Source organism: Gouania willdenowi, chromosome 7 (assembly GCF_900634775.1).
Source record: "Gouania willdenowi chromosome 7, fGouWil2.1, whole genome shotgun sequence".
Taxonomy (NCBI): domain Eukaryota; kingdom Metazoa; phylum Chordata; class Actinopteri; order Blenniiformes; family Gobiesocidae; genus Gouania; species Gouania willdenowi.
Genome location: NC_041050.1, coordinates 3599663 through 3623254, shown reverse-complemented (window position 1 = coordinate 3623254; position 23592 = coordinate 3599663). Strand labels below are relative to the sequence as shown.

General features: G+C 38.1%; 1 protein-coding gene across 1 annotated transcript in view; it reads right to left on the bottom strand.

Moving 5' to 3' along the window:
- Positions 1-23201, bottom strand: part of syt6a (synaptotagmin VIa) — a 94457-nt gene extending 71256 nt beyond the window's left edge. The window contains exon 1 of the mRNA XM_028452300.1: positions 22939-23201. Within this exon, the coding sequence (XP_028308101.1) occupies positions 22939-23095 (157 nt within the window). The 5' untranslated portion in view covers positions 23096-23201. The remainder of the gene's footprint in view (positions 1-22938) is intronic.
- Positions 23202-23592: the final 391 nt, after the last annotated feature.

Genomic DNA, 23592 nt, shown 5'->3' with positions numbered 1-23592 from the left:
TATCGGTACTATTTAAATAGTGATCAGAAGAGTTCTGGTCAGAGGCGTAATATTAATAGTCTTAATATGCCACTTTTGGGCGAAGGATTGAAGATGATTTTCAAATAAAAATGTGTTTTTTCCCCAGGCTATGATGAGATAAGGAGGAGGAGGTCGAAGACATTAAAACTTTACTTGCTCATTAGATGTAGACGTCGCACGCGCAGGAGGCCAAATTAAGTACAACCATAAATGCTAAAGGGACGAGCCAAGGGCGTGTTAGGGGCTGTTTTCTACCATGGTGCCACTACGATTTATGACGGATGACTGATTATGTGTTTCTTTATTAATTTCAAGGTTTCAGCCAAAGGGTGGAAGAAGAGTAGCGTTTTATTTCTCTTTCAATGCAAACATCCGTGATAAATCCAGTGGAATGTCTTCTGTTTTCTGTGTTTGACTGAATGTAAATAATCCTGATTATCATCCAGCTGCTGCCAGGACTGAGTTAGTCACCGTTCTACCTGGAACATACGATGCCTGGGGACTCCATCGGTTCAGACGCCATCTTTGCCCATTTCCTAGAATCCCTGTCGCTTCCTTTTTCTTTTCTTTTTCGAGTTTTCAGTTATACCTCCATTAACAACCCCCCCAGGAAACATGACCCACGAGAAGCACAATCATGGAGATGGAGGTGGGTGTGAGGGAGGAGGAGGAGCAAATTGAATAACAAGCCCATGATGACAAAAGACTGCGAGGGACAGAAGAAATGTGTGCACGCAGTCATTCGTGACCAGGTCGATGTGTGCATGTCAATGAGCAGCTTCTTGTTGTCAGACCGGGGGGTCACGCAGCGTTCAGGACGCCACGGCCATAAAACAGAGGTCAGCAGAGGTTTGAGTCATACAAACACCACCACAACTCACTGAGTTCATCACGTCCTCTGCATCCTTTCGCACAATCAAGATGCTTCTGTCAGGTTTCTGTGACATTTCATCCTGTTCATCATATTAACGCTCTTTACAAAGCAGCCAATGTGATGGTACCAAATAGACAGAGGTGTAAAGAGTACTGATGTGTCCTACAACTCCAGGAGAAGGACTGTCACATGATTGAAATTGTACTCAAGTACAAGTACAAGTAAGTCATACATAAAATACTCACGTATACAAGTAACACGTTTAATTTTGGTAATAAATCTTGCCATGGCTCCCCTGCATACAGTAAACATCTCATATATAAACTTAAAAAAGGAATTAAGAGACCAAATCTTGCACAATTGGGACTTAGTTTATTTCCCACAAAGGCCACTGTATAAAATAAAAGGTTTGTCAAAATGTACAATTATTTTTTAACTTAATAACGCCAATGATATCAATTAAAATAAAAAATAAAAAAATCAGGCTTTTAAGTATAGCTATGTACATTTATGAACTAAAACTGAGAAAATAACCTCCATTCAAAGCTGTTTTGGCGCCGTGCATTACGTTTAATCTGATTGGTCGGCTACGATGTGATGCATTTGAATGTTTTCTGGTTATTTCATTTTCACAATGTCCGTTGATCATTTAAAAAAGAAAAAAATGTATAATTCACTCAATAACGGTTAGGGGTACAAATGTAACAAATGACTGTACTTCTTTTAAAACATACTTAAGTACAAGTGAAATGACTGATTTAGAAATATACTCAAAAAAGTACAACTACCAATAAAACTATCTTGATTACAGTAATGTGAGTACACGTAATCGGTTACTTTCACCTCTGCAAATTGATGGGGTGACTTCACAGTTTGTCCACAAGTAGGAAAGAAAACAATTGTGTAAAGTGTAAATCTTAAACTGGTGCAGGATGTCAGAGCCAAACAGCCACAAGTTAAAAACACTTAAAATCACACATGTATGGGAAGTATTTCCTTGGAGTACTCATAGAATTATAAAACAATCTTACTAGTTAAAACTCATAGCATAATTACTAGTAACTTGTCCCAATACCGATACCCAGTTGCATAGTATCAGCCGATACTGATACATGACGATACTGCAGTGTTTAAAAAAGATATGACCTGTTTTTCGCCAAAAATCAGGTCCTCGAAATTGCCATTTTCTCGTGTGTAAGGACGTTCGTTTTGTTTTTCGGCTACATGAAAACATAGCCCAACAATTGGTTCCGAGCGGCAGCTCCGAGGCAATAGCGATAGCTTACCTCGACATGCACTGAACACTTAAATATATGTGTTTTTGTGATCAGGAGTCAGGGCAGCACTTTTCAGTTTCAGCCAAGAATTTTCATTTTGGTGCATCCGCACTAACCTTGCCTGCATGATGGATTCTGGTGTTCACAAATACCAGAATCCATCTTGTGCTGCTCCAGCCCTTACCTTTCGTAAGCAAACCCAAACAGTTCGCACCAATCATGAGGCAGTGTTGTGGTTTGGGGCGGGACATCCGGGTGTGACGAAGGCAGAAGTGCCAAAGCTGGCGCTAGCGTAGTTGCGGGGAGAGGAACTAGCTGGGCTACCACTATTAGCATAGCTCCGAATCAAAATAGAAAGATGTTTTTCCAAGCTTGAGGAACTGTGATCTATACTCTGTGAAGGTATGTGCATTGCCTTATTAGTCTTTTATAAAGCTGGACTGGTATGACCGCAGCATTACTATCCCAAAATAAAGTTTTCACCAGCAGAGCATTGTTGTTGTTGTAGCCATAGCAGCGTCTCTGTGGTTTGTTACCGTGTGATTGGCTAAAACAAATCACAGGCACTTTGCCCAATCTGCTTCAAGCATCCTGTTCATGTCCCTCCCGAGTTCCAAAACCAGACAGACCTAGACTGATGTAGAGAACTGAACTTGAGTTAGAGGGAGGGCAACACATCAATATGTCTCTACCAGGTTACATCCCTATTAGTAACGCAACATAGTTTTTAAGTAGACGATTTAGCTGATATTGTAAGGTCTACATTTACTAGTAAAACAAATAATAGTAATGAACTCAAAATATTCTACTAGTAGTACTAGGTTTCACTAGTAAACCAATTGCACATGAAGTAGGAGGGATTAGAACCAAATCCAGCTCCCTCATTGGTTGTAATGTTATTGAAAGCCAATGGCAAGCCTGGATTTGCTTTTCCCAGCCCCCTTATTAACATATAAGGCTCACTAATAGTACTAGTGACCTTTTTTGCTTCACTAGTAAAGTGTACTAGCTCACTAGTAAACCAAAATGGAGTACAGTACTACTAGTTGAGCTTAACTAGGTCACTGATGCTCAAACAACTTTTCCAAACCTGGAAACATCCAGGGAAATTCAAGGTAGATTGAGTTTCTGACTAACAGTTGACAAAATGCAGATAAATCCCTGACACGCAGCAACACGGGGCTGATATAAATTATTCATCAGGAGAAGCATAATTTCATCTCCATAATTCTTTACTACCTGTTGGCTGTAGCAATAAAGGTCCACATGAAGTCTGAGCTGTACAAAGAAACTCCTCAAAATTACTTCGTGGTTGAAGTGAGATTTTGATCCCAAAGGAGAGTTTCACAGTGAGTCAGGGTGATGCAAAAAGTAGAATTAAACCTTTTCCTTTCAATTCTATATGTCTATAGCAGCGGTCTGCCACCATTATTCTCAAAGGAGCCATTTTACTTCCTCTCACCTGGATTAAAATCCTTCTGGAGCCGAAAAAAATACCTTCTAGTGCTACAAAAAAATTACTTGATAACACATGATCATGTTGGTCAACACATACTAATTGCTAATTTCTTGCAACATATCAAGCATGCATATTAATCAGGTACGTTGGCAGTTGATTAAATATTATCCCACACACAAAAAAAATCTCTATTTTCTTCCAGAATAGTCTTTTTGTTGGTTTAGCTATCTTACCAGGGATTTAAAACTTAAAGGTATAGAGGATAATTAAAAGAAACACCCTCTGCACATGCACAACACTCTACCTGCTCCAAGACGGAACGCCTACGTGTGCGAGAGAGCGTGTCGTGCAAAAGCCCAGTTTTTCTCGTGCACTGCTCTGTTTACAAGTTGGAGTCGGCATCGCTCACACAAGCTGCTGGTTCAGCTTACCTTGCACTTTTCCCACTATGTCAGACTCGTCAACGGTCCATTGTCAAAGGACCCGACGCGCACCGGGCACAAGCACGTACGACATCCTTACGTAAACATGTCGTCAGAATGATTGACAATTAGGAGGACCAATAGTTAAGATGATCCACCCCAAAGTTGAAGCCAAAATAGCATCGTCCACAATACCTTTAAGGTGCAAAAAAAGTCAATGGTTGATATTAGTTATTGCACAATGCGATTTCTTTGTAGGTTGACAATATATTTTATCATGATTTTATTTGGTGTCAATGTAATTTATCAATAATACTCTCTGTAATGAATAAGAATTTATTATTTTAATATTTTTCTATAGCTAAAAGGAGCCATTCCAAAAAAGTCAAAGAGCCACATGAGGCTCCAGAGCCGCAGTTTGCAGACCCTTGGTCTATCGCGTCATTCCATGTCATTTCACAAATGGCCCCTGTACTTTGGTCTAAAAAAAGTCTGAAATCGTTACCAATTGTTCTGTGATTATTCAATAGAAACACTGGTATAGTTTGATTGGATTAATACTTTTTGAGATACAGACAATTTAGTGAGGGGGTATGTGTCGATTTTCATGCATCCTAATTTTTCTTCCATTTTTAGCTTCCAATATCTCAGGAACTACATCACGTAGGGAACTGAAATGTGGTATAGTAATACAGCTCCACCTATTCTCTCAGAATATACAAAAAGATCTGGACATGCCAGAAACTCAAAATTGGAAAAAAGTTTGTCTGTGTTTGGGTCTGGAACATGTTTGAACCTTCAGTAAACTACTTATCATATGTCTCAGCTCCCTGTAATTTGATCAGCTTTGAGCTATGAACATAGACTGTTCACATCACTAATGATTAGTCACATGCAGTATATGCATTGGTTCTTGGGTGACAGTCTTTTGAACTCCAAAAAATCCTTTTTTTTACCATTTTCATTGGCCCATACCTGCATTTGGGAATGTAAGAAAAAAATATGAGATCTGTTTTAATTTATATTATAAAGGACACTCTTTCTTGGGATATAAAATGATATTTCTTTATGCTACTTTTTCATTTTTATTTTGGACCCCAACTTTGGGCTATTTCACAACTAATAACTAATGTTGAAAATCATTTGCATGAGGCCATTGTAGCTCGACTTTGAGTCTTATAATCATTTATTGTTTATTGATTTTTCACTAGAAACATAAATATTAAAAAAATTGCGTCAGATTTTTTATTTATTTTAAAACACAATATTAATTAAAGTCAGAAGCAGCGTCGTAGGGTCTGAAGAAGTGGCCGGGATCAGTAACCCAAGGTCGCGTATCCTGTTGGGGATCGGGGTTCGGTCTGATCAAATTTGGTGCAAAATAGTGTTAAAACAGCTAATATATTCCATTTAAATGTTTTAGCATTAGCATAAACCTAGCATTAACATTAATGTAGCATAAGCATTAGCCTAACAATAACAATCACCTAGTATTAGCATTGGGCTAACATTAGCATTAGCATAACATTAGCTATAACCTGGCATTAGCAGTAACCTTGCAACAATATTAGCCTAGTATTAGCCTAACATTAGCATTAGCCTAGTAATATTATTAATCGAGCAATAGCATAGCTATAACTTAGCATTAACATTAGACTTGCATTAGCATTAAAAAAAATAGTCCCCTCCCACTGACTACATCCTGTTCTCCATCAGCGATCTGCTCCCATCTGTCTTGGTTTATCCAACAGTATTTTGAGGTCAACACGACATATCGTCTTTACGCTAGAGCTGTTCGCATCGGACGCCACAAAAAGCGGCGCCTTCTGAGAACGCAAGGCATGATGGGTAATTTTCACGTCGAATCTTGTTTAGGAATGGTAATCATGTGTATCAAATATGAAGCAGTTTGAACTTTGCAATTGAGAGTTATATGCATTTTCCTATTACGGCGTGCTATAGTTGCTAAGAGTAAACATGACCATAAATGACACCAGTCAAAAAGGCAAGGCATGATGGGAAATGTTTCAATACAGTCATAAATTGGCTTGGGCAAATGTCATTTATGTGAAATTTGAAGCTGATTGAAATTTGTGTCAGAGTTATTGGGGTTTTTAAATTGTGGTGTGCTAACAAAAATTAGCATTGCAACTTTGCGGCGGCGCCACGACCAAACCAATACGCAAATTCCTTTGATTAGTTTTAATCTTCAGTCGGTCATGAGTGTTCTGGCCAAGTTTGAAGCGAATCGGATAAGGCTTCTCAGACTAGTTCGCGCAAATGCGTTTCCAGGGCGAAATGCCATTTTTGACCTTTGACCCAAGATGGCTGACTTCCTGTTTGGGTTTGAACAAATTTGTTGAAATGACAAGGAATTACCCTATAAGTCACATGTATCAAACTCATGGCCCAGAGGTCAAATCTGGCCCTTCGGAGCATCTATTTCGGCACTCAGGAGAAAGTAAAAATGACAAAGACGACATGAATCATTGTGTAAATGAAACTAAACAGTTTTCCCTGTGCTTATATCACATGATTGTAGTCATTTTCAATGTCAAGAAAGTTGAAAAAGCTAAAAATTCTAACAAAATCCATCCATTTTTCTCAAATTATTACATAACATTTCCCTGGTCACAAAATCTCAGAAATGTAAAGTGAAGATCCTGTTGGGGACTCATATCTGTCACTTATTGTTTGGACATTGTCAGTTTCTTACATATTTTGTATTTTATGTATACACAGAAGTGCAAACTCGGGCACAATAATGTTGAATTAACTTTTTCTGCATAAAATCTGTGGCCCCCCTTTGAGATCAAACTGCTGAGTATTTGGCCCCTGAACTGAAATGAGTTCGACACCCCTGCTATACGTGATCAATGTGTTTGCCTCATTACAGTCAGAATGAGTTACTGTAAATGAATGTGTTTCTGACGATGGTCTACACTCAGACACACTGATAAAGGTTATATTCTGACAATAGTGTGCTCTATTGAGGTCATTAAGTGTAAAACATAGAGGAAGTGATGATGTGATTTATTTACTACGTGTCAGCACTCGTTGCCGTTAATGAGGATGGAATAAGAGATACTGTCACAGGCTAGTGCAGGTTTGCTGCAGTTTTCTTCCTTTCTTGTGTGTTTGTCTCCCTGTCTTTCTCTCTCTTTAGTTTCACTTTGGTTATTTAGTTCCTGCTGTTGCCAGATATCCTCAAAAAGAATATGCTAATCATAGGCGTGGTTTGAGATTCTTGCCAGGGGGGCAAAAGAAAAAATAGAATTAAATATATAGACCATCTCGAGATGGTTGTAATATACAATAATGCAAAAATGACGAGTAACATAATTGATAATGACTACAAAAATGTTGGTCGACGCGTTCACCGTCCTGAATTCGGGTCAAAATGCATGTTCTCACTCAGTCACACTCTTAAAGTTAGTGTAAAGCAGAAATAAATGTGTGTTGTGAGTTTGTCACAGCACAGAAACATGTGTCATTGACCACTGAGCCAAAGATAAAAAATAGAGAATAAAATTAGGTCTCAAAATCATGGAAAAACAAGCACTGAAACACTGGGGGGCGTGCCCATGCGCAGGAAGGGCACCGCCTTTGTGTACTGTGTCTATGGGAGAGAGCAGTGTGAAAGTGTCTCCAGCGTTGATACTGCTTCTCCCATCGTTTTTCCAAAAGTGGATCGGGCCAAACAAGGTGTCAGCGGAAAGGTCTGCTCCACCCGTGTCCGAATATGTGCATTTCTCCCAGGGAGAGTTGGAACTGCTCCTGCTAGAGGCGAAACACACAATCGCGGTGCAAAAAAGTACTTATTTCAAGAAAAATGTGGCACCAGTGGACGCATTTTATTCCCCCGAGTCCGAATATATGGTTTGTTTTCGGCTAAGGGTCGAATTGCGCCCGCTGGAGGCCACAGAAGTTTGGTGTGCTTCAGCAGCAGGGGCGGGTTTATGCTAATGAGGGCTCCGTTACTTAACGCAGCTATGATTTCTGACCCGCCCATTAAATCCTGAACACAGAAATTTGAAACACACTTTGTGAAGCCGAGCGCCACAATTACATGTTTTAAGGAAAACATTTGTGACCTATTTAATGTGTTTCGAAGAAAATGGCTGAATTTACTTTACACAGATTTTAAAGGATTAAATGCTTCTCAAATACAGCAGCGCATCACTAGTATCATATTCCATTTGAAAGCTTAGAATCTTCCGTTTTTAACCATATAAACCATTCTAAGACACAACCATCACAGCAATCATAGTCAATTATTTTGTCAAACTTGGAAAAAAAATTGTGACATAAACAAGCCACTCCTCACCTTTAAAGCAATGCCATGTCTTACTGAATCCATATATTCCTTCATAATGCATCTCAAAATCTTCCAAATACATGTAACGTCCTATTTAAAAGAAGAAAGCAGCTCTGCCCTGATTTCTTCTCACTGTTTTATCTCTGTGAGGCTGAACCGTGTCATTAAAATCCTCATTTTTAGATTTGTGTTGTAAATTCATGATAAAATCAGGCCGGCGGCCGCTTTCTGCTTCGTTTTAGCTGCAGTACCATAAACGAACTGCTGGGCGCAGTGTCACTTCACCATTTACATTGTGAAGAAGAATTGGGCAACAAAAGAAGAACCAACCTAAAGACAGGAAGAAGACGATGGTCACATGACTCGAGCGCCAAAAAATTACTTGTATTTTTAAAAGAACAACAAATGAATTAATTTATATTTTGTACAGTTCCTGTGTTTTGTGGCAGTTAAAATATTTGTATATTATGTACATTATATTAAGAATTGTATTTTTTCAAATGAATCTGGGAAAACTTTTGACCACGTATGATGATAATTCTTCGACTCACAAATTTCTTCACTCCTGTTTTCAATGGAAGCTTCAAAACGATCAGTATCTTTGATGATATCATCCCATAGAACATGGTGACAATAAACACCGTGTACCTCATTAAAGTTATGCAAATGAAGCATAATGTGTACATGTTGATGTACAAGCACATGACCGTCTGTTGATGGAGAATTATCAAGGGTCTGCATTAATAACTTAACAGGTGGAAAGTGTTTGGAGAGTTACCGAAATGAGACGTCATTTAAAAGCCATCAGCTGTGATGAGGAGGAGGAGGAGTATGGTAAATGACTGCATGTAAATGAATTCTAGAGATGAAGATGATTCCTCCCCAGCTAGCGTGCGCCGGCATTTTTGTCGAGCTAATCCTCGGCCAGGCGTGTAATTAAGAACAGGGGTGAACACGCGTTGCATGCATGTGACATGAGAATACTGACCAAACATGGGAGCTCATGAATTTGATGAGTTGAACTGAGCATCTTTAGCATCAATTTGAATGTAACAGATGAAAGATGATGTTCCTTTTCTCCAGGAAACTGCGGCAAACAGAACTTTATGTGTTACACGTTCTTCCAATGCCAGGGGCTCCATGTAGGAAGCTACAGGCAGAAAGTGCTTTTTTATAGAGCACAATTCATAGCAGCTCATAACCACCACCACTGTGCTGCAGATGAAACGACACACGTATCAATGATTTGTTACACAAAGGGGGGTTTGTTCTACACAGTCTACTGCTTTATACAGAAAACATCAGAGCAACAAGGTGTAGCAACTGACAACACTGCAACCCAAACAATAGAAAAATATTTTAAAATAATAAAGAAAATGCCTGATGGTCATGAATGTAGAAACTCTTCATTTTTTAAGGTGGAACTACAATTACTATACGTTTATTGCCAAAAAGTACAACTCTTGGTCCGGTTTGCCTAATTCTAAAACAATACTTGAAGTTTCCTGGAAAAAAATAATATCGCGCTCATTATATATATATATATATGCATATGAAATGTCTTTTATTGTTATTAAAAAAAGTTCTATAACCAAAGACACAGAATTCTTGGAGAATGACTCCAAAAACCCACTAAATTGACACTTAAAATGCACAAAATGACAACAAATACTCAAATAACCTACAAAATTTACAATAAAAAATTACATAAAATGACTCGAAAAACAAGAGAAAAATAAACAAAATGATGATAAAACTGAACAAAGTCTCGGGATAAAAAAAAAACACACAAAATGACAAAAGAATTACCTAAAACACATTAAATGACTCCAATAACACACAAAACAACAATTAAAAAAACACACACAAAATAACTCATTACAAAAAATTATACAAAACAATAGGGAAAAAATCTTCAGAAACCCTTTTTTGTTTCTTGTATTAATGCTCAGATTGTTCATTATTCTAAACTGACATGATTGTTGACAATGTGGCCCTCAGACCAGATACAATCCAATATTTATGGCCCTCACTGTGGTAGAAGTCTCTGTTTTATACAAACAATAATCACACCTATCATTGTCTTATACATAGTAATACCATGGTAATCACCAGAGGTAATGGGGCTCACTAGAAAACGAGTCAAACTCATGGCCCAGGAGCCAAATTCGGCCTTTTGGAGCATCCAATTCGGTCCCTAGGAGAAGGTAAAAATGACAGAGAAAACATGAATCATTGTGTAAATGAAACTTGGTAATATTGCAGGGGCTTACAGTTTTCCCTGTGATTGCATTGTCATTTTTTAACACTAAACTGTTGAAAAAAAAACCTCAAAATTATTACAAAATCCTTCAATTCTCCTCAAATGATGACATAATGTTTCCAGGAAATTTAAAGAAAAGATCCCTGTTGGACTGATATCTGCACTTATTGCTTGGATGTTGCTTGGTGTTTTGTGTTATTTTGTGTTTTATAACTTTTATGGAAATGTCGAAGTGTAAACTAGGGCACGATAATGTGGAAATAACTTGTTTTCCCACAAAACAAATCTGTGGCCCATTTGATATCAAACTGCTCCGTATTTGGCCCCTGAACTAAAATGAGTTTGATACCTCTGCATTAGAACTTGCAGTAATCTTCAGCAGGTGGAATGTGCTGAGTCGGCCTCGCTGCTGTTCTGTAGTCACCAACACGCTCCAAACAGCCTGAGCTTCTCCAAATGCAGCCACCTGCAGAATTTTTCCTCCTCGCAATATTATTCATCTGACAGTGACTGAAGCCTCCGTTGAGGATATTGTTCGAGTGAATTCACCAGTGGGCACTAAAAAATACCTGCCGACTTTGCATAATAATACCAATCGTCCGTAGTAATGCGGCTGCCTTCAGGAGCCTAGAACTCCAAAGATAATACATTCAATAGGAAGATGTTCCCATCGCCATAACAACAATCCCTATGGCTCTTGTCCAATGGTGTGTGTGTGTGTGTGTGTGTGTGTGTGTTGCATGCAGAGCAAAGTGAGAGACGGTCAGTACGAGGAGGAAATTGACACACTTGAAGGAAGAAGAAGTCCTGCAACATTTGTCCGTTCTCTCGCCTGAATAGATTAAGAGCGGTAATCTCCCTCCATGGCTCTGCAAATAACTTATTTAGACGACTATCAGCAGCCGCACCAACATATATGGAGGAGGGAAAAAAGGTCCATCGGGCTTGTTTGGCTTTAAAAAAAACTAAACACTTAACGCCATCAACTTTGTAGGTGATAACACCCTGATATAATCAGAGGTGTATAGCTGGAGGCAAAAACAGGAAACGCCGCTGGCTAAAGCATAGATATATATATATATATATAAACACTAGATGACGCAAGCGGGATTTGCCAGCGTGGCTCAGATCTGGTCATCTTACCTCAGACAACTGACATTCTGACGTGCTCTACGGTAGCTGCTGGAAGATGAATGATCAGCTTAAACAAAAATATCCTTAACTCGATGAAATATTGACGGATTTACAAACAGTTTATCTTTTTACAAACCTTATTATACGTAGCTATGATATAGGATGCTTGTACATGTTGAAATTGCCGCGTGCCGTTTGAAAATTGGTTGAAAAATGAGCTAAGTTAGGGTTATTTAATTAGTACATGCACCATTGACATCGATGTAATGAGCGAGGCCAGTGTCTGAGGTAAGATGGCCGCCACGAGGCTACGTCACTCCCCATTGTCTAACAGCATGGATAAGTCATCTAGTGTTTTGTAGCATTAATTTAAAAGATCGTAACTCAGTTATTATCAATCAATATCTCAGGCAGACACTTGATATATGAACTGTTCATGTTTGCTCTGGTGTTTTTTTTAGTTTTTATTTTATTATACCACATTTTTAAAAATTAGTTATGGTATTTTGTACTTTTACTTGATTCGTTTTTAAGGTACTTTATACACCTCTGGATATTATTCACTCAGATACCATTATTACGTGACTAAATTTAAAAATTATTGACAACAAAAATTCAATAAAATCTCAGTTAATTATCAACGGGAGAGGGAAAAACTGACAATCTGAATTACAACCATCCGTGACGCCTTGATTGTTTTCCTGTTTAACTTAAATTAAATACGTAACGCAAATTTAAACTCCCAGGATCGGAGCTTTATTCTTGTAGGTTCAAATTTAATAAAATAAATGAAAAATTGTGAAGAACATGATTATGAAACTGTTTTTTTTATCATACAAGAGTGAGATAGAACATTATTAGTTTAAATGACTAAACACATGGTTAAAGCTATTCTTACTATGGAGTTTTACATTATTTAGTCAAATCTTTTACAGAAAAACAAAACTGTCAAATGACTTAAAAGACTAAAATGAGACTAGAAATTAGAATAAAACAAGACTTAATGACTAAAATGATTTTTTTTTTATTCTTAAAAGCCTGCTGGAGTTATCGATAACTAAATTGACTAAAAAGTCTGCACCACCCTGAGGTGATTCTCTACTACTGCAGAAGAACGTTCACACATAAATCATGGATGAGATGAAGTGGGATTTCATGTCTGACCTACATTATGAGATGCTTTATAACAAAAAGATTTTCATAAGTTTCATATGATTGATCCAGAAAGAATATGAAATATTCCTTGTTATTGGAGTCCAACCTTGTTTCTTACTTCCAAATGGAAGACAATTAAAACACCAAAATCCCTTTTCCAAGACAAAATCTGTATTCAGCTTAACATTAACTGAACAACCAAAGGTTCCCCAAAGTGAATCCTCAAAACTTTCTTTAATAACACAGTTTTCCTAAAGCATTTCAACTAGTAATACCTGTGGCTGCTCTATAACTTCATTATTCTGATTACATTAAATCTATTACAAAACCTTCATGGAGAGACGTTAAATCCATTAAATGGTGATTGCGCTGATTATACCTGTCAGATGATGTCGAAGTTTTGACGATTTTGACTTAATCTCAAACTTCAGAGACACAAGTCACAGCATGTGATAGCAGTTGATTTTAGACGTATATACTACAGTTGTTTTTAAGCATATTAAGAATGAAGACATTTTAATTAAATTCTCAAATGAGGCGGTTAACTCAGCTTTGAGGCAATGGAGTGGCTCATGGGGCCCTGTGGAAATGCATAGTATAGTATAGTATAGTATAGTATAGTATAGTATAGTATAGTATAGTATAGTATAGTAATGTAAATTCCTACTTTCAATACCCAGTCCGCTGACCGGAAGAAGCCGCCGCCAGACACCAACGAAGAGGAATCCACCCCAAGTGTTTGCATTACTGAGCAACCATGAACTGTTGTTCTGTATTGTACAGTATGTTTGATATCATGCACCAGGTTATAAAACATCAGTGGGATCTCAGTAACATGTTTTAGTACCTACAGCGTCACACACTCCGGATGTGGAAGTGTGTTTTCATGAGGTTTTCAAAAATAAAGCTCTCGTGAAAAAAACATCTGTAATATTTCTATTCAAGGTCATAGATTTGATACAGTATTTATATGGTTGAAAACAGCCCAGTGAGAAATTCATAGTAAAGTTCATAAAAAGTTCTCAGGATTAAAATTAATGGGAAGGTTCAAGCTTTTTTAATCCTGCCTCTTAAAAGAATTGGAATCAGGAATCGGAGTCGAAATGAGGATCGGAATGATTTATTAACCTTAATGATATCCACAGTTATCCAGGAAATAAAATGAGCTTAAAGTGACCAAAAACAGTGAAAATGGTGGTGAAATGGGATTTTAAAAACCACGCAAATTGGATAAAAGTTGCAAATTAGAGTGACCAAAAATGGACAGAAAAAGTGATTAAAAGGGTTCAAAGTGTCAATATTGGCTTAAAAGAGGCAGAAATGAGGGGATACTGTATAATGGTATATTTTTGGGTATTATGGGCATGACAAACCGTGAATGTGGTTAAAATGGTAAAAATAAAAGAGGTTAAGAATGACAATAACGGGTCAACAAATGTGACATTAAGTGGGAAAAGTGGTGGAGAGGATTTATAAGTGCCAAAATGTCTTGAAAGTGCAGCAAAGGCATTTAAATGTGACGGAGAAGAGGCAGAAATGTAGCAAACATGCATGAAAAGGAGCTAAAATATGGCAAAAAGTAGTAAAAATAGGTTAAAATATGATAAGTTTTGTATCGTGAAGTATAGTTGAAGGCATCTGCTGACCCCCTTTCAGTGTCTTGTGACCCCAAATGGGGTGCTGAGCACAAGGTTGAGAACCCCTGCTCTAGAAGGTAAAAACCAAAGTCTTTCCTCTGACAGATGAGATGGACGACGTACTTTCTCAGACGTTCCGTTGTGATTTCTGATGTGAAACGTTTGCATCAATGAAATAGTGAAACAATAACCTTGTGTGTGCATGAATTATTGAAAGGCACAGTGGTTTAGCCTCGGTGCTAATCTCAGCAGTCTAGTTAATTTGATGTTCTTGTTTTTTTTTTTCTTGTTTTCGGACTTAAGCTGCAATGCACCATCCGTCTCTGCGATACACCACCAAGCAATGCCTGTGGGAACCAAACCAAACTAATGTCCTCTGCAACCCATTAAGGTCTCCTTAAACTCTTTAAGACGACACGTGGCGCGTTAATAATACACACTTGAACCTGCAGCCAATTATGTTTGTCGATTCCCAGGGAAGCCTCATGTTTGGAGATATTGATATTTTAGACTGAGTTGACGTGCTTGGTGTGTGATGCTGCTCTAAGTATCAGAGCCACGGATTGAATACCAATACCTTCGGCGCCTGATCAGTGGGGAAATGTTTGCTCAGCTTGGCCAGAGCTCTCGTTTGTCTCAATGTAAAAGCTTTGTGCTGTCGTTCACACCATGTAGGCCCCACACAACAAATTGGCTGATAAAGGTAAAGAAGATGCGTATTATCTGAGAGCTGCATCAGGATGAGTCTCAGGCTTTTCTAATTAGTGGCAGCAGCGAGTGGAGAGGAAAAATCACTGTGTTACATAGTGACACTGCTGCAGAGAGAAAGAAAGGTCCTGCAGCGGTTATCACACGAGCTTCTGCTACATGGGATGGACAGGAAATGGAAATGAAATGCTATTTTTTTCTCCTGAAATCCAATGTTTCTCAAAAGCATTACAATATGGGGTTTTATAATGAGATTTTTTTAGTTAAAAATGATAATCATTCTAAATGTTTGTATTAGCAACTCACAAAACGACAACAGAAACACAAAATAAGAGAAAAATATGCGGAACAATGAAAAGAAGACAAACAACAACAACAAAAAAAAAACAGACAACTAATACACAATAAACGAGATAAAAATACACAAGATCACAACAAAAAAAGGGGGGCCCCCAGTGGTCAAAGGTTTTCATTACAGTTTTCCCAAATTCATTTGAAAAAATACAATTCCTAATATAATGTACATAATATACAAATATTTTAAGTGCAATGAAACACAGTGACTGTACAATATGCATTGTTGTTATTTTAAAATACAAGTTTATTTTTGGTGCTTTAGTCATGTGACTTGGTTCTTCTTCTGTGGCGCAATTTTTCTTCGACACTGCACCCAGCAGGTCATGTATGGTACTGCAGCAAAAATGAGTTCATCATGAATTTACAACATTAATTTCAAAATGATGATGAGACTCAAAACGCCCTGACTTTGTTCTTCTTCTTGTTGTGTACACTAGTTAAAATCACCACTCCTCTGTTATTTGTAAACAGATCAGGCTGAAATTTGGTAGGTATAATCTATGGATGTGTACGCATCGAGGCTTGGAGCCAAATTTTCAATTCGGGGCCCCAAAAACAAAAAAAGAAAAACTAAAGTCCATTTATCATTTAGTTGCAAGTCAAATATTATGACGGTTGGTGGAACCAAATCATTGGTACGTACCAATATATAAATGGGGCCCTTTACTCCTCTGTTAATGCTCATTGAATCGGGCTGTAATTTGATGTGGATATTCTATGAGCGGATGTCAAGAGCCTTTCAGAGACCTTTTTTCATTTGGTGGAACCGAGTCATTTGACTGAATTCTCGGGAACGTGGTACGTGCTAGTCGACGCGGAGACGTTCCGCGGACCTGGCTGTAGTTGATCTGAACTTGTTTTCTCCAAGTTTGACAAAATAATGAACTGTGTTTGCTGTGATGGTTTATATGGTTAAAAACAGAAGATTCTAAGCTTTCAAACGGTATATGATACGTGTGATATGTTGCTGTATTTGAAAAGTATTTAATCCCTTAAGAGCGTGAATGATTCAGAACATTATTGTGTGTTACACACATTGTGGTTAGCATGAATCTGAAGACGGTCTATACATTTAATAATTTATTTTTTTCCCACCCCTGGCAAGAAATTTAAACCCCGCCTCTGCTCAAATCTCTCTTAATCACCCAAAGGGCCAAGATAAAGCACAATAAAATGCCCACATACATGATACAGGTGCTGAATATTGATGCTTGTGCAGATTTGTGCAGTTAAATAAAACAGGACAGTAGAGAAAAACAGAGGCTGGTTCTAAAATGGTTTTTCCACTCGATTTATATGCAAATAGCATGTATAGATATATAGGATATGCCCGCTATTACACGTGCACACATGGGTATTATACACACTTGCAACTATGCATAGTGGAAATTGCTTCCCTGTGCCCCACAGGAGGAGGTTTATAGTGATGCATTAATTCCTTTCCCTGCATTAAACACAAAGCCTTTATTCATCAAAAAATTTGGATTTATTTTGAGATGTTCGGGTGCCATTTATTTTCATTTGTGTTTATATGTGAAATATTTTCAAATCACGATTGCAGAGTTAAGATGCAGCTTTATCTTTATATGCAATTTAGTGCATTTTTTCTGTTGTGTGGCTTTTTTTTCAGGTAATTTTGTGTATTTTGTTATTGTTCAGAAGTTTTTTGGTTATTTAAAAGTTTCTTTGTTCTTTGTTCATTTTGAAAAAAAATTCTGTGTAATTAGGAGAATTTCAGTCAATTCTGTGGGGTTTTAAAGTGATTTTTTTTTTTTTATTTGTCACACAAACTCATAATATTGCAAAAGAGACTCTCAGAAACTATCTATCAAACTCACACTGTCCCACTGTTACACTGTCATTGGGTTCAATATGTTCACATTTAACAGTTTTAGACAGGACAAAATGTGTTACATTTCATTATATTTTATCTGTGTCGTCCACTCCTTTTCCTGCAGAGACGGTGGATGCTGCGTCGTGGAGCTGATCAGCTGTGCGCACCCGAGTTGCGCCTCGGCTGCTGCTGCTCGATAAATGAAACTCTGACAGACGTCAGACTTTTGTCCATGTTGGTCACAGTGATGTCCAACTATTTTCATATTATGTCCAACGTAAAGTCACAGTTTGATCCACTACAGAGTAAATAATAAGTGAATCTCTCATATGCTGATGTTGGTGAAATGCCCATGTGAGGATGGGCCAGAAACTGTTCCCACAAATATTTAAATGAGGCTCAGCTTCAGTTCGGACTCGCTCACATCAGCTCCATAAGGCATTAAACTATTTATTTTTAAAAACTGCGTATTATGTAGGAAGCACTGGTTCTGTTTCACTGCAAACATCTCTGGATTAAAGCAGGACGCTCTGCGGGATTATTTCCTCAAACCTCCAGCGCATCACACATGGTCACACTTTAGAGCTACAGGTAACGTATTGATGACAGATGTCGACTGATGCGCTCATCATTTCTGAAAGCAGGAATGGAAGAAGTTGATAAAAATCAGGCTTTCCACACAAACAAACGTTAATCTATTGTTAGTATAAGAAGTGAAAAAAGAGATTTTAACTGTGAAAAATGTGTCTGATCTTCACTCTGCAGTAATCTGATCAATAATCTGATCAGTAATCTGATCAAATCAACCTGTTACATTGTTTATCAACGAAGGCGTTTCAAATTAAAAGTGGGCTTTATCATTTTCATGCATTTCAATGACATTTACAAGCGTTGGGAAAACTCCATGTTCCGTGATTTATAGACAGCCCAAAAATAATGACATCATGGCCCAGTCCGCCTCCTTGGCTTCAGAACGCCTTCATTCACAGACTTCGCGCTTTTGGTCGACTTACGCACGGTGGGCGTGTCAGGAGCCTGGACCGGAGAATATGCGCAGGAGAGAGAGTGTAACTGCAGGCGCGTTGAAAAACACTAAAGTTCAGACCGGACAATAGGGTCCTTAGACATTTTGTCAATTTAGGAAGTTTTGAGTCATTTTGTGAGTTTATGGAGCCTTTTTTTGTCATTTTGTGTGTTATGTCATCATTTCTGTCATTTCTATTGTTGCAAGTTTTGTGTTTTTGGAGTCTTTTGTGTATTTTTCTGACATTTTGTCAATTTGGGTCATTTTGTGGGTTTTTGGAGCCATTTTTGTGTATATTTTTGTCATTTTATGTCTATTGTTGTAATTTTTGCATTATTGGAGTGGTTCTGTGTATTTCTTTGACATTTTGTCAACTTTTCTGTTAATTTAGGGGGTTGTGTTGTCATTTTGTAGCTTTTTGGAGTGTTTTGTTTAATATGTTTTTGTCATCGTTATATGTATTTTTCTGACATTTTGTGTGCATTTCTTTCTTTTCCCAGTGTTTACACGCAAGCAGACATTTCCTCACACATCCTCCAACATTATGTGAAGCAGCTTGTCTTTAGCCTCCAAGTGGCAGAAGGGATTTACATCAATGGCTTGATAACATGCGATGGCATTCAGTGTCCCTACAGCTGAGTGGTGGACGCCGGTGGCTCAGTGATGTTGGTTCAATCCCAGCGCTGACGATGATGTGAGGAGACACTGGATTTGGTCGGGATTGGCGTGACCGACACTGGAGGCAGTGATTCTGACCTCGCTGAAGGAGGACAGTTTTTCTTTTTTTGTTTGTTTTTTCACCTGCTGACGAAGCTGTAAACACAGTTTCCTGTCAAACATCAAACTTCAAATTATAAGTGACGGAGTGTCAATAAACTGTAACCCAGAAAACAAAATAAGATTATACCGACTCTCCAGTGACTGCACAGTACACTTTATATTCTGGTAAATAATTGTTCAGCTGCTGAATTACATTATCATTTTAAACCCATCTGCTCTCCTGGACTGATTTTGTGTTTTCTTATTATTTAGATGCATCTAACAAATGAATACATGAATGAAATATGAACCCAAATAAGAAATTCATAAGAAACCAAGAACTCTTACACTGCCTCAAAGCAAGAATATCATGAGTTTTAATGTTCCATGTGAGTTAAAACACATGAATCACACAACATATAATCTTTGAGTCATTTTGTGTGTTTGTGTTGTCATTTTGTGGGTTTTTGGAGTCACATTTTATGTTTTTTGTTGCAATCTTTGGAGTCTTCTTGCATATTTTTCTGACATTTTGTGTCTATTGTTGCAATTTGGTTTATTGTTGTAATCATTTTGGCTTATTTTTCTGACTTTTCTTCAATTTTTCTGTCAATTTAGGAGGATTTGAGTCATTTTATGTTTTTTGAAGTAATGTTTTGTGTAAATTTCTAACATTTAATGTTTATTGTTGCAATTTTTGTAGTTTTGTGTATTTTTCTGACATTCTGTCAATTTAGGAGGTTTAGGGTCATTTTGTGGTTTTTTGGAGCAATTTTTTTTAATTAATTTTTGTGTGTGTGTTGTAATCATTCTTTTGTTTTTACAGTCAGTTTTTGTGTATATTTCAAACAGTTTATGTTTATTGTATTTTGTGTTTTAAAGTATTTTGTGTGCTTTTCTTTCATTTTGTCAATTTCTCTGTCAATTTAGAAGATTTTTGATTCATTTGGTGTGTTTGTGTGGCCATTTTGTGTGTTTTGTCTTAATTCTTTTATTTTTTGTTGTCATCTTTTCTGTATATTTCTGACATTTTATGTGCATTGTTGTTGCCATTTTGTGTTTTTGCAGTCATTTTGTGTTCCAAATACATAAATTCAATGAAACTCCACAATATTTGCAGGTATCACAGTTTTCCCATGTTTATATCACATGTATGAGAGTTCTTTGAACAATTTCTGTTTAAAAATTACTGCAATTTTCCCAAAATCTGTCAATTTTCCCAAAATTATTCCACAAAATGTCATCAAATTAAACAAAAAAAGTGTCACAAAATCAAAGAAAATTTAAGTAAAGATCCTGCAGGGACTCAAATCTGCCACAAATTGCTTGGATATTATCGGTGCTGTATATATTAATTATAAGAGAGCACAATAAATGACTAATTACTAATAATCTGTAGCCCACTTAAGATCAAACTGCTCTATAATTGGCTGCAGAACTAAATAATAAAAATGTAATTAAACATGCCTGTCTTATGACATTCGATAATAGCTCGGTACAATCTGACAGAAACATATAAATCTGCAAACAGCCTCCATCACAGTTATGATTTGTGAATTTCCTGTTTGAGCTTTGAAATCTCAGAAAAAACTGCTTCTGTATATAAATGCAAGCCATACTATACTTAACAAAAAATGCTATGCATAATTTCTGATTTTGGTTGAACATCTGGATCTTAAAATACAAGCTGAAGGCTACATTTTCAAATGGGCTTGATTTTAAATTACACAGCAGTTTGCCCAAACAAAGCTCCTTTTGTTCCTGAGCCGCGGGCTAAAGGAAGATCAGTCGGCTAACGCTCTGTGGGGCGGATTCACTAAAGGTTTAGTGGTATTAAAACGTGTGTAAAAGTCACTCCACAAGCTAATAAGGTGTACAAAGCCCATGGAATCAGAATGCACCCTTATTCCATTTAACGCGTTTCTCCTTAATTAATATGCATAGAAGGCGGATCTCCCAGGGGGAGCAAAAATATGGGAGGAGGAAATGCAAATAAATCAATGCAGGGGATGCAATGCAATTCATGAAATCTGGAGCGGTTTGCAGTGATTGTTTTAGTACGGAAAAATTGTACAACTTAGAAGCAGGTGCAGACACACGCAGTTGTGTGTGTGTGTGTGCGTGTGCGTGTGCGTGTGCATGTGCGTGCGTGCGTGTATACATTATATTAAGATTTGTATTTCTTTGATTCATTTGGGAACTGTAATAAAAACTTTTGACCACTAGGGGGGCAATGCCCCCCCTCCCCCCCATAAACTCCGCCTATGATCCTAACCCCACTAGAACCCTCCACCTAACCCAAAAAATGCCAACATAGCTCCAAAGGTGTCCTAATTTAAACAACAACACTTAATGACAGCCTTCATGACACCATGTTCATGCTAATGACAGATAATGACAGCCTTGTGTATAAAACTATACAGTAAAAGTAAAGTGTGACCAAAAAGGCTTCTTTCAGTCGTGCATCTTGAGAAGTTCAGCTGCTCAACAATAAACGAAACAATATATTCAAGGGTTCACAGTTTTCACAGTGGTTATATCGCAAGATTCAAGTCATCTTTAATGTTAAACCGTTAAAAAAACTCAAAATTCTTACAAATTCTTTCAATTTTTCTCAAATTATTACATAATATTTCCCTTCATTAAATAGAAATTGGTCGCAAAATCTAGAAATTTAAAGTGAACATCCTGTTGGGACTGATATCTGTCACTTATTGCTTTGATATTGTCGGTTTCTTACATATTTGGTATTTTATGTACATTAAAAAGTGCAAACTAGAGCACAATAATGTTGAAGATAATTGTTTTCCGGATTAAATTATGCTCCGTACCTGAACTAAAATGAGTTGGATGCTCCTGCTTTAAACTGAATGTTGTTACTTGCCTGAAGTCAAAGACGAGTTGGCGTCTGTGTGCCGACAGTAATGAAGAAAAACTTCTCCAATGAGAAAATCATCACCCACTCAACCTTCTCCTAAAGCGGTCCTCTCCGCTTCAGGAGAACCAATTGCGTCGTTGTCAGATTAACAAAACTAAATGGATTAAAAACACTCCAGCCTACAGAGCAGCTCAAGATTTTACAGTTTGCTCCGAGATACAAATGATTCCTTTTCAGTAGCGGGGGGGGGGGGGGGGGGGCGGGCACACACACACTGAGAGTTCCAAAAAGCAACAGATGCAAACGGCGTCAACAGATGACTAAAACATACACTCCAAACTCTCCGCCTGTGGCAAACTTGCCAAACAAATGTAACTCAGGCAATCACACACACACACACACACACACACATGCACGCGTATTTGTTATTCACTCAGGCATGAAGCACACGTCTCTGAAAAGGTCTTGTTTCTCATCTCCTTCCTTTGTAAGCTTGAGCAGTCAGGACAGCATCAGCTGGCATTAGTCACCCCGCTGGCTTATCTATTACCGGTTTGGACGAAGAAAAAGAAGAAGAAGAAGAAACTGCTCTCTGTGTGTCTTTTTTTGTACACCTGTTGCCCGGGGCTTAAAAAGAACCTAATTAACAACACAATAATGGTCGAGAGCTTCCAATCGATGCCTCGCTCAACAGGACGATACTTTGACGACATGCAAGAACACGTGATTATCTACTTTTGGCCAAAACAGCAATGACTGAACCCATGCAGATCTTCTGAGTCTGATCTGAAGACCAGGAGGTATTTACTGGTACTCACCCGGGTTCTTGTGGTCTGAGCTGTGGCTGGACAACAGGAAGAGGAAGTCCTGACAGGTGTCTGGATCCAGCAGCGAGCTGTTGTGCAGGCAAAGGTCAACGATGAGGGTCACGGCTCTCTGACAGACCATGTCATACTCCTCTCGCTCAGAACTCATGCTCTCAGCTGCATCCTGCGCCTTGTGTGTGCTCAACGGAGGGGACACGCACACCCACACACGTGCACACACACGCACGTAAGCAGCGAGCCAAGCATCACACACGTTCCCCCTGCTGGATCTTCTCCGTCTTCTGCTCTCCTTCTACCAACGTTTATACACTTTGTGGTGTGTGCATGTGCATGCTTCTACTGTGTGACCATGTGTGTGTGTTTGTGCTCTGTGTGAGTTTGCCTTGTTAATGAATCACACAAGTGTCCCCAGGTAATTCAGGGGCACAACATATTGCATCACATCTAAAGGTGCACGTTCAACCAAGCACAGTAATCAACGTGTATCAAGTGACACTGGTTCAACTCCCCCCTGGGGCTCCTTCACCACCCACCACTCCCACTTCATCTGACAAATCTAGCAACACCGCCTTGAAGTGTGCACGCAAGTACAAAAAAAAAAAAAAAACAAGCCCCGACCGTACGACCACTGCGTTTGTTTTTCTC